The 12,657-nt window shown below is 44.8% G+C and overlaps 2 protein-coding genes across 2 annotated transcripts; one reads left to right on the top strand and one right to left on the bottom strand.

Annotated features, from left to right (window-relative positions):
• Window positions 1-867: 867 nt before the first annotated feature.
• DFL_006430 (uncharacterized protein) lies at window positions 868-1,581 on the bottom strand (the record flags this gene model as incomplete). Its single annotated transcript, XM_067635858.1, has 2 exons — window positions 868-1,464; window positions 1,537-1,581. 2 exons carry the CDS (start codon window positions 1,579-1,581, stop codon window positions 868-870), a joined length of 642 nt encoding a protein of 213 aa, XP_067490245.1.
• Window positions 1,582-2,910: 1,329 nt separating this feature from the next.
• On the top strand, window positions 2,911-4,259 carry DFL_006429 (uncharacterized protein; the record flags this gene model as incomplete). The annotated part of the gene is made up of 2 exons (XM_067635856.1): window positions 2,911-2,930; window positions 3,272-4,259. 2 exons carry the CDS (start codon window positions 2,911-2,913, stop codon window positions 4,257-4,259), a joined length of 1,008 nt encoding a protein of 335 aa, XP_067490244.1.
• Window positions 4,260-12,657: the final 8,398 nt, after the last annotated feature.

Raw genomic sequence — 12,657 nt, 5'->3', positions numbered from 1 at the left:
GTATAGCCTCATAAGTCAATTATTCTTCTCGCCTCGACTGATATAAGATGAGGTTTGCTTGTGTCAATTGCAACCTAGGTGTCGTTGTGGCGTCAAGAATATGGATTCATTCCAGGTCGAGTAGTTGTCAATGATATAGCTTACTTATATTACAAAATTCATCATAGTTATCTACTTCACCAGTTTCCCACCAATATTCTAAGATTTCAGAAACTTCTGGTCAACAATCTATTTAGTCCAATCAACCATTAATTTAGCTTCGCAACACAGTTTAAAGTTTTGGAGTCGACGTTGTTGGATTTCTAAATTTGGATGGATGGGTCTGGTAAGGCTACACAGGGTGTATGTAAGGTCTACGACCTCTTGCATCTTGGTAGTCACTTATTATCTTTGCAACTATCGAGTTACAATTATATATCATAGGTATACGTATATGCTTCACCTAAGTCTAGACCACGCCTCTCCCATGCACACCAAAAAGTTGTACCAGTTCAATCCAGGCCCTGTTTTCGATCAAGAGGACCTAGAAAGTTTATTGAACGCAAACAGCGTGTGTTAGTTTGATGTTAGGTCATCATTATGTTACACGAAAGTGATGGCTATATATTCCGTAAAGGCAATCTAGGCTTTATGCTTACCGGCATTTAGCTACGTTAGACACCATGCTAGAACGAATCTACGCCATTTGGGTTTCCGAACTCTACATCAAACAAAATTTCAGGGATTCTAAAACTGTTCTCAACGTTAACCACTATTAAACAATCAACTACAATTCATAATATAGAACTCGAACAAAACTCCTATCTTGCAAATACAATATAATAGTCCGCAATGCATACATACAAACGCTCCAAGCTGCACAACAAGTTATTTCTGTCCCTGCGCTGTTTTAGCGCCTTCGACGTCTAGATCTTCCTGACTTCTAATCTCAAATTGGTCTGGATCTGCAGGCAGGTTCTGTGCATCTACATCTGCATCTACCTCCAAGTCAAGGGTCCCGTCATCTGCATTTACAGATATTCCTCGAGGCCCCCAATGTTGAGGAAATCTGCTCGTGTTATGGTGATTATAATCTCCATTCTCCACATCGATATCTCCCAATTCTTCTTCATAGTCGATATGTCGATTCCCGCCTAGAAGGCGGCTAAGAAGCCAACCACGTCCAACCTCTTCCTCGTCTATCAAAGCGCCGCCTCGTAATTTGATTCGTTGGCGGCTATAATACACCCAAGCGAAATCGATATAAAGTGTAGTTTGTATGACACCGAAAAATATGGCGACAGGATCGTAGTGCCACTGAGTGTAATATCTCCAGATCCAGTTGAAGATGTAGAATCCACGATATGATCCGAGAGCGACAAGGTAGTAGGAATCAATGACAGTGGGGATGGTTGTACGTCGGAGAAGAAGAAGTTGAGGGAGAACGCAAACAGATTCAAGAATGATGCTGAAAGTCCAAAGATTCTAAATCCACCAAATTAGCCGTATGATCTCAGGGTAAACGAGCTATATGATCTGGAGTATAATCTACGTTACCTCCGAGAAAGTAAACCATCCATTTATAAAGCGGGTGACTGGCATGGTTAAGATGAGAGAACCACCCAAGCAGTATGCACCAAATTTCAAGGCCTTCTGGGCCTCCCTTGTCCGAGGAAAAATTCGCATCATAAGAAACAAGATTAAAGTGGATGAGAGTATATAAAAGATCTTTATGGTAGTGTTCCACCAGCCCAACTCTGCCCAGAAGAGATCAACGTAACGTGATAGAAAGACTAGGAGGTAGAAAGCTTGTGTAATGAGGGAAACGCCCTCGGCGCTGCGGTTGCTGCAGATAGCCCATATCAAGATTAACTTGGAAGACAGATGTGCAAGGTCGCCAATTATGCGAAAGGCGTTGAAGCTCATGATGGGCCAATCGTCCGCTAGTTACGACTAGATAGGAAACTGACTAATTGCCCTTATAAAGAGGGTATGATTAGGCAAAAATTGCCTACGGGGGTGTCGAAGACCGCCCTGTATAACAGTGCCCGATGAATGGCACCTGTAGACTTGAGTGGCTATCGAAGTGATATCTAGCAGATCGCTCGTTTGGATTATGACCACTTTGGAATGAGACACCTGACAACCAGATTAAAATCCATGAACTTGAGTATTTGTGCAATTGTGGCACAGGATGAGGCTGCGCAGCTGCACGAGAAGGCTATGAGTATTAGAACCTTCAAGCACATGCCTAAGGATGGTGGCTGCTTTATTTGCTCAATATTCTTGCATTGAGGACGAGAGTATATGAATAGACTGTGACCATAAGATAGTATTGGCCGGAGTATAAGGACCAATTACCTCAGTGTGTGAGCAGCCTGCTGGTGGTTTCGGGGTGCGTTGCAGCATATGTATAATATTGTCCACCCTGGCCTCTTTAACCCTTCTCGAGGTATTGCATTGCAATGCACTGTCTGCATACAATGCATCGCTGCAGCAATGGAGAAAATTCAAGCAATCAAAAAGGCTTTGAACAAGTCGCTGCAAAACGCCCTTCGAGATTAAATTTGGAAAGCCTCCAGGCAAATTATACAAGAATAGAACATTCTTTTGACTGTTGGTTCTAAACGATAAACTAAACGTCCCAACACTTTCCCTAGATTGGCTGACAAACCTTCTAGTTTCGGTGATATAGATCGACCTCAAACATTTCTGATTTGGACTGCTTACTAGCCCAACACATTTCGGCTACGATTTGAGCCCCGAATTCGTGCGAGACAAAGGTTTAGCGTTCTCACGGCCCTATCGAGTGCTATTATGTCCCGGTTCTTCGGAATATAAAAATGGAATTTTGTAGCCGAAGCTCTTAATACTAGCCTAATAAGGTCAAGTTTGAAGAAAAAAACAATTGTCCATTTCTTCATTCAGAAAATGTCACATCTTCGGGGCAGGTATGGGAATATGGGCCCAGATTGAACCTTTGTTCGTCATTGTGGAGTATATATCGGGCACGGGAATAATTTTCCAGTTCGGTCGCACGAAGTGAATAGCATGTTCTTAAGTTACCGCAAAAGTAATTAAAGCATTCTTCAGACTGACATTGCTGAGTGCTTAAGTATTTAAACCGAAGCTAGACCCTCGATTTCACTGATTTTCTCACTTGCTACCTAAGCAGCATATCGGCCTCATATTAAAAACCTAACCCTATTCTAACTTCACTTAATCCGAAACATCGAAGACTTGAAAATGGCGACCCTCAATTTGAACATTGATACCATTCTCCAGAAAATAGACTACCAGCGCCTCTTCCAAAATGCACAAACAATGTTGAAAGATGCAACTTTCCTCTCAATATAACCGGTGCTGCCACTGTCTCATACTTCCTTTGGAAAACTTTCCAGTTCGCCAATCTATACTTCCTCAAACCTTCAAAACTTTATAAATACCGCGCGGTTAAATCACCGAAGGGGGAAACACCATGGGCTCTAATCACTGGCTCTTCAGATGGAATCGGTAAAGCCCTTGCCATCGAATTAGCGAGCAAAGGTTTCAACATAATCGTGCACGGAAGGACGCCTTCGAAAATCGCAAAACTTGCAGCGGACTTGGAAGCGCAATACAAAATTGAGACTAAAACTCTGGCACTAGATGCTACAGATCCAGTTTTGTCTATCGATGAACCGGTCCTGAATGCTATTGGCGATATCAAAATAACAATTCTGATCAATTGCGTCGGGGGGATCAGTATCGCTGCCAAGAGGGTCTACGACCCATTGGTTGAACGAACGGAATCAGAAATAGATCGTGTTTTCAGCATCAACGGGCGATTTATGACGCAGCTTATTAGGGTCCTTCTCCCACGAATGACAGAACCAGGAGTTATCATTAATGTTGGCTCAACTTCGGCATACGGCCTACCGTGGGTCCAGTTATACTCGGGTGCGAAAGGCTATCTGAACAGCCTTTCAATTGCTCTAAACGCAGAGATGTACGCCACAGGCCGGGATATTGAAGTTATTGCTGTAACTCCGGGTAGCGTTGCTGGAACTCCGGGATTCAAGTATGCCGTCGGTTCATTCCTGCCGGATACAAAGACGATTGCAAGATCTATTTTGGATAGAATCGGCTCTGGCCAGACGGTGGTGTCGCCATACTGGGTCCAGGGGCTTCAGGAAATTTTGTTTAGCTTTCCAGGACCTCAGATGTATAAGAAGATGGTTGCGAACGTTATGAGAAGTATGAAGGAGGTCGAGGATAAAGACCTAGCAGCGCAGAAATAGCCAATATCCGCGATGCGGATTTAGCTGTTGAAATTGGCGCTATAGCCAGCTCAAAGCCGCATCTGTACACAAGATAATGTTATATAACCGGCCAGCGTGTCGGTAATTTTGCTAGTATTAGACTCGAGGCCAGTATCATTTATCTTTTGGTATGTATCTCTAGGTTTTATATTTTCTAAGTTTTACATAATCCTTAATCCAATTCCGCAGTAAAGTATTCCATGTATATTTGTTAATTCGATTGTAGAGTCGTCGGATAATTGTGGACCCAAATTCGAATTGCATATATAAGCGTATAACTTGGCTGAGGCGGCCAAGAACTATGGCCCAGTTTCGATTTTTTGGAAAATTGCATATCGATTTGATAGTGTCTAAAGTCTCATACTAAACAAATACCTCCAAATATTGCATAAAGCATGGTTTCCACCCTAGATCCATTGATCCTTAAAACAGCTAATTTTAAAATCGCCATCTGATCATAAAGAGCCTCAAGACCTCAAAATAGCCAAGGCTAGTGCCAAGACCTGCTGCATCCAAGCTTCAGCCCGCGCTGTTGCCAACGACGACTGGGGTTATTCTTCAAATACCATGTGTGCGGCGACATTCTTCTTCACCTATTCCCATATCATCAAGCGGCAATACATTCCCACCGTATTCACCATGCTCTCCATCATTCTCCCACTCCTCTTGGTAACCCTGCCGACAATCCGAGTTGTCGCACAACAAATACCCGACCGGGAATCCGTGACATTCGGCAGCGCATCCGATTATGGCGCTGTTCGCAACTGCGCGGTTTGTTGCTTTGAAAAGCAGCTAGGATGTTATTATGGACACGAAATCACCGCGGTGGTCGGGTGTAGTCTCAATTCATGTATTTGCAGTCGGAGTGACATTCGATTGATTGTAACTTCACATTTACGATCCTGTGTTTCGAGAAGCTGTTCGGCTGTCAGTGGGGATGTTTCTGTTGCGCTTAGCGTATTTGGTGGATACTGCGATCAATATGTTGCAGGCGGCGCCGAGGTAGGCGCTATTCCGACCGATGGAGATGGAGAAGGAGCAACAGAAACGGTAACGGAGACAAGGGCAATACCATTAAGCACATTGACAACGACATTGGAAACAGCTACAATCCAGGTTGCTGGTAAGTTACTCCATTTATATCCAATTCTTTCTTTCTTTCCTAAGCTTGCTTTCTTCTTTTGATAATAGTAAAAGGTGTACGTAGTAATTAACTTGATTTTAAACTAGCAACAACAATCACAGTGTTCCCTGATAATAACTCGCTAGACAGTAGGCCTTCCAGTACAATAACCGTGACAGTGGGGTCCACTGCTGGACTATCGGAATCCGCAAAAATCGGCTTAGGCGTGGGGCTCGGGATTGGGATACCGATATTTGCAGTCTCGGCCTTTCTAGCGTACCGATTCACGAGAGCATTGACGACCCCACCTGAAATGCCCCAGCCGATCCAAGGTTCATATGTTGGTTAAAGTGGTTGTGATTCCGAATAGCGATCTATGTAATACAAAATTAGATCTTCGGTTTTGGGGCCATGTATATTAGAGCAACATGCATATACACTAATATCAGCTGAAACCTTTCCCTTATAGTTAAGATAATTTTTTTGGTATTAGTTCGAACGGCTCGGTTGCGGGACTTGACTTAGATTTTTTTTTTGCTGCAATGCATACTAGATCCAGCTGTGTGTCAGCTAGTCTGTTCATGTACAATTAGTTCCATGTCAGCGTTGCGGATCCCTCTACAGCCAGCTAGGTACCTAGCCCAACATTCGGCAGATGTCTCGATACTATGCTAGTTCTAAACCTCATCTCACTAAAGATCTCCTTGACATTGCTCTCGCTCAATGACGAAATTTTTATTTAAATGGCTGACGTAAAGCTTGGATTTTCTAACATTAAACTACACAAGCTTTCCCATCATCTCAATTGCTACTTTGTAGGATAAATATGACCGCCAAAGTTCCCAGCAACAAGCCACCACCGAATTGAATTATACCACGCAACTCAACTAACCGGCGCCAGATATCGATATGTCGCACGAAACCCAGTTATGATGAAGAACAATCGCGGCCATACCCGCGCCGTCCCAATGCAAGTCCTTTGCCTGGGTATGTCTCGCTCGGGCACCGAAAGTCTTTGCTGTGCCCTCCAAACCCTCGGATATCCAACATACCATGGTTATCAAGTTGGTGAAAACCATTTCGATGCAATTCTCTAGACCGAGGCCGTATAGTCTATACCACAACCAAGGCAAAATAGGGCTGGGAGGATTTCTATCAAATTCTGGGAGAATATAGTGCCGTTACTGGTTTCCCTGCCTCTGCGTTTCCGAGAGAGTTAGTACAGGCTTATCCGGATGCCAAAGTCATTTTAAATATAAGAGTTGGAATCGCAGTTACTTGAAGGTGTTCCAACCATTGGTTGATTCTAAATTCTTGTGGTTCGCAACAAGGTTCGATTGGGAAGCTAGGAAGATATGGGATATTTGGCCCCATTTCTCCAGATATATTTCCGGAACAACCATCGCAGAAACGCAAAGAGAGTGTGTGGGGAACACAGCGCATTGGTGAGAGGCTGCGTACCGCCGGAAAGGTTTCTAGAGTGGGATGTTAGAGAAGGATGGGAGCCTCTCTGTAAATTCGTAGGGAAAGCGGTCCGGGATGAAGAGTTCCCTTCTGGAAACTCTGTCGACGAGTTTTTCGACCGAATTATGAATCAGGTTCTTGGGATTCGAATCAAAAGAGCCTTAGGAATCTTACTATACTTGGATGTTTAATCGTGTCAGGTATCGGCGTGGGGACTCTAGAGTACAAGAAACCAGGTGCATTCAAGTTGGATAGAGAGTGTACTAGCTTTTCTACATTGATGCATGTGGTGTCGGCGTGTGAAAGGACAGGAATCACATTAGGTCGGGTTTCGAGACGGCGTTGTTCTGTGGTATTTCGAATCGCCGTGTTTCTTGTTTCTAACCGGGAATGATATTGGAACATCGTACTGCTTTCAGGGTTCATCACCTGCCTACAATACGATCTTACGAGTAAAGCGATAGGATTTAGGAAATATTATATTCAATTCGCTAAGAATCTAATCCGAATCAATCGCTATAGTGTAAGATTAAGTAAGGCTATTATCTCGTAAACTAGACAGCTTTACAGCTTATTAGCAGCCGGTCCCCCCTCGAGAGTCCAAGGAAGTGCTAGGATCTATAGTTATTTGGTAATAAAACAAGATAGGCGGCATAACAGCCTGTCAGTACCAAAATACTGCACAGTTGTTAGTTAGGGCATACACACGGGCCGTTATAGCTACTGTCATGTCTTAATTTAGGAGCACAAATGACGTTCGGTTAGTATTGGGATGGGGGGGGGGGTGGCGAGAACTTTCAAGACTTGCACCGGTATTACGTTGGATCTGCTAAGTATGAAGCCCTCGATGAATCTCACTAGTAGTTCAACTTATAAAGAATCAGTTCGATGAAACTTTCGGGGAATTAGTTAGAAAAATCCAAAGCTGCTGACAATATAAGCATTCAGAAGATATAGAGGTTGCTGAATTTTGAACGGCTTTGCTTATTGTTGCAGTTACACAGTCCGAGGTCCCATAGTTTAGTCAGCATTTGGGGAGGACTGTGCACCACCCTAGAATACTAATTGAGGGTCCCATCGGCTGACCGGAAGCCCCGAGTGTCCAGAATTTAACTAAGCCGCTTCACACCGGCGCCATTGCCGTGACTCCGCCCTATGTGACTGGCCAACACGAAGTGGATCCGCAATCGACACTATAGTACTAGGCAAGTGTCTACTTCCAGTCTTGAGCCCTTCATTTGCAACAACGAAAATCTCTAGATTGTGTTGTCCAGTTTCGTTCTAGAGACTCCGTTCCAGAGGAGCCTTGGGGCGGGAGTAGTAGGGAGAGAGTCCTAAATTCAAAGGTCATGGAAGGCGACGACTGGATAATAGAAATGGTTTGGTATTCTCTAGATGGTTGCTATGATTTCTTGCGGGCGGAGAACGCGTTAACGCCCTACGGTTTCATTTCTGTAAAGGAAACGGAAGAAACTAGGAGGTGAAAAGAGGATTCCTCTATATTCAACTGCCAGAACGGCCTTGGGATTTGTCGATGATAAAGGAGACAGATGAACTCTAACTAGTCTCGGGTGAAGGCTGGTCCTTTGGCGTTATCTAGAAAAACAAGACATCGCCGTCGGTTTCGCCGACAGCTAAACTGTGGACTGAACAGGGTGCCACGAATTAGCCGAACAGTTAGTATATTGCTTTGCAACTAGACGCCTTAAATTGCGAAGCTTTATAGCAGAAGGGGTAGAAGTTCGACCGGGGGTTTGAATTCTCCGCGAGGCTGTTGAAGATTCCGACGCTTTCGACCTCTCTACGGCGACCGAAGTGTCAACCCCACCCCGGTAAAAGATCCCCTTCTCAGAGGGAAGCGGGCGCGGAGGAAGTATCGATACTAGGATTAGATTCTAGCCATCATCGCTAATGGCCTCGATAGCTGTTAACTGAAAACACTTCGCGAGAATCGACTCCACAAACACTGTTGAAGTGTATATGTGCATCTGAAGAACTAGGTCGTAATTTCGAGTGGTTGACCTTGTTGGACACCCACAGTAAAGGTTTTCCAACATCCCTAATCGAAATACTAAGAGTCGGCGAGTCCACTTGCAGGTTGGTGGGGAAAGGGTTGGCGGGAAGGAGCATATGAGAAGTATTCCTTCATCGTCGAAGTTTTGTGAGGAATACAAAAAGACAGAATTTTTGGCAATATTAATTCCATATGCCCTGGCTGAGACAGAAGAAGTCCGAAAAAAATTATATAGGTTGTGACCGAAACCGTACAAGGGGTGAGTAGAGGCGAAAGAAAAGTGAGTTTCCAAGCCTGTGCGTTTTTTTCGAGTGGGAAAGGAGAACCCCTCTTTCGTACAATTATTTTATCCCATCCGAACCGAGAAAACCCTCGTTCTCAGCCGCTTTAAAACATTTCCAATATTTCTATCACAGTTTAATCATGAAAATACTGTCTGCCCTTCTTTCTTTGTCGAACCTTGCCATCGGCTGATATTTCCACTGAAACACTGTATACGGTTCTTTTAGCTTTGGCTGTCCAGGGGTTTTTATCGTATAAAATGCAACGGATAAGACGCCTAGTCAAAGCAGAACGCCACCTGTTCCGAATCCAGTAGCGATACGATGGGCTTGCATTAGAGCTCAGCGGTTAACACAAATTGCCTGTTAAAATCCGGCTGGCCATGCCGAACAAGCATGTATGGAAGGACGGGTATCCGAGAGAAACCCGTTCGGCTGTCGTATACCCCAGATTTTCGGCCCACATCCGTAGCGGGGAAACTACTGAGAATTTCTCCCTGAACTTCTCTGCCAAATGAATATTCAAATCCGCCGAGATCGAGGCCAGCCAAACGGGTGTATTTATATCCACCGGTATCTTCCGGTGGTTGGTCGTGTCTGGAGCAAAACCTTTGTTTTTTTACACACAATGCAAGAGTATCTGACTGGGAATCCTTGACAAGGTAAAATCCTCCTGAGTTTTGCGGGTAGTTGTTCCTTGCTTCCCACGTGCGGCTTGCTCGCTGGGCGTCTAGAACCAATTGTGTCGCTGCTATCGTGAAGGCCTGGCTTTGACATGTCTTGCGTTCTAAACGAATTAACCAAATCGACCCATGTCATGGACTATCCTCCGCGAAGTCTCAGATGTCGTCGTGTCGTGCAGAGACCCCATGTTAATCCCCTTTCATGCTTCCCGTGGTTCTGGAGACGCAAATCCTTGAGCTTCGCCCTTGGCTCCGTACCACTCCTCCAATCATTGAACCATATAGCCTTAGGATCCTCCAATCGTGATCCCAGTCAAGATTTTGCATATCCCACAGATGTTAAGTTGCACGCCATCTCAATTAGCGGGATTTAGAAGCTGATACAGGGATCTCTGGAGCTGCAGTCCAGCCTCCAGCTCGGGAATTTTCGGAAACAGGAAACCGAGCCGTTCCCGGCGGAATTGTGCCAAAGGTACCTGGTACTTGCTCACCCCAGAGTGCGTCGGGGTTGTTTCGGCAGTTCAGGGCGCTCAACACTAGGTGCGAGGTTGTAAAAACACAAAAGCGGGAGTTCGAAGATGAGGTGCCAGATATTTGAAATGTTGAAAAGGACGGATAACGTCAACGTCGCGATCGCAACTGGAGGATCAGGTCTGCGAGGCATTATTGGACGCTATCGAGCATAAAGCAAGGCATATTTCGCCTGCAACCCTTGTTGCAGTGCCGTAACTGCGGCGTATGCATTGCATTCGGCCAGCAGAAATATCGAGATGACCGGGGTGCATCAGTACAAGCAAACAATTTTACAAACACTTAGAGATTTCAGCTCCAACATTTTGCCACTTTTTATTACAGCAGTCAGCCTTTGCATACCATATAGAGAGGGGAGCATAATTTGTATATTAAGGGCCACTTACGAACGAGTTTGAGGGATACTTCAGGTGTCCCAACTTCTATTAATTGCGGTTGAATATTTTAGGCATTGCATCGTTGCATGTTAACAGAGGTTGTCGGTTCGGCTCCCTTCCATATAGAAGGCACCAAAGGTAGGTTGAGGAATCCGGATTGATGGTTCGTTTATATCACTTGCAATTGAGAACTGATAGATATATTAAGGTCGGCCTCCAGCGAAAAAAATTTTCCCCGTAGACAATAGCATGCTACGTAAAGGGGTCTCAGTTGCCTTCATCCGAGGTGCTGATATTTGCCTCCAAGCTCATTGTACCCATTTGCGATATTTGTGTACCCTGGTGTCGTACAGTTGCAGGTACGGAGACATCGAGCCATGTCCATTGGCCAATGATAACCCTAGCGCAAGAACTAGGGTTTTTTTTTTTTTGGGACAGCTCGCAACAAGCTGTCGCTGGCCAAAGCAGGCCATAGATATAACTTGAGGACGTCAGGGAAAAGGGGATTTGGATGTTCAGACTTCAAGGTAAATGGCGAAATTTCGAAATGGTTCAGGGGCGAGAACCCTTTTGATATTTAAAGGCGTACCTCGTTAAATCCCAAAAAGGGTTTGAATTCGCGAATTCGAGGCTGCGCCCGCGCGTGAGACTGGTGCCTGAAACCTCGTCGAACAAAGGTAGTGTGCAGGCAGCATATAAATTCACCGGACCTTCCGACACAAGCCTGAGACCGTTTCCTTGGTTTTCAGCTGAAGAGGTCCATGTGATTCGATTTGTATCTCAAAGCTCGAATCCCGACCTCACTCTCACTGCCGGCACCGTTTCTTTCAGGCGAGTCATGCAATTCGATTTCGATTGGCTGATCAATAGGGCAGTGCAGCGCACGGTTTTTCGAATTCCAAGCTATCGCTGACGCGTCTGGGGCAATAGAAACAATGGTTGGATTAAAATCCATTCACCGACGGTCGAAATATATCCTCCGAGGTTTCATCTATCCCCGAGAAATGCGGATGTTTTGTAAGATCAATATAGGGATAATGAACAGGGCAACACAATCACAGTCCTGCTAAAGGGATTTCGTTCGAAAGTCGCAAATTCAACGAATGGTCTGGCTCTCAAGATCTGCAAGATTCACTGGACCTCCTTACAAGACGGCGAAGGCGAGAAAGGATATGGACTGGATAAGATTAATCGCTCACCTGTGTTCCTATATATACCGACACAACAGTATCGTGAAACCCAATATTGTTGGGCCCGGGATGTTCCGGCCATGGAATGTGCAACCTGACTTGATCCGAACACAGCATGGATGGTACCTATGATGTTAATCGATTCATAGACCTAGTTCCTGCCATTCCTAAGACTCTCTCGAGCTGGAGCTGTCTTTCATGGGCCAATAAACCTTTAACTCTTTCGACTCGCGGCTAGAATCGATTTCTAGCTCCAATGGGCACACTTTCCCGCTTTTTCCCAAGCTAGGAAGCTTCGAAGATTGGCTATTTCTGTCGTGGATACTTAACGTGGCATCGTCAGGTTAGTTAGTTGGGAAAGTTCTAGGTAATTATCAACGAATTTTTGGAATCTTGACAGCTCGCCTACCTGACCCTAGCTTCAGGCCGCGAAATGTCATAATAGCGATTGGTCATCTTCAGGATACTTTTGTTCGTTAACAGGGATATAATGCTACGTAGGGGTTCTTTGCATTGGACACCGCATATTCATATACATCTTTATTGCATAATGTTCGGTAAGCTCGACCGGTAGTTTAGAACATATGTACATGGATACCCTAGCGATCGATGAGACTTTCCTCAACATTACGCTAGCGAAAATGGTATTTTATTGGTGACACGCACTAATCTGAGGCATCATTTCACGATTCGGCATCTTGATATGCCACTTGA

Source organism: Arthrobotrys flagrans, assembly GCF_004000055.1.
Source record: "Arthrobotrys flagrans strain CBS H-5679 chromosome Unknown unitig_9, whole genome shotgun sequence".
NCBI classification, from domain to species: domain Eukaryota; kingdom Fungi; phylum Ascomycota; class Orbiliomycetes; order Orbiliales; family Orbiliaceae; genus Arthrobotrys; species Arthrobotrys flagrans.
This window is presented reverse-complemented; position numbering and strand designations above follow the sequence as displayed.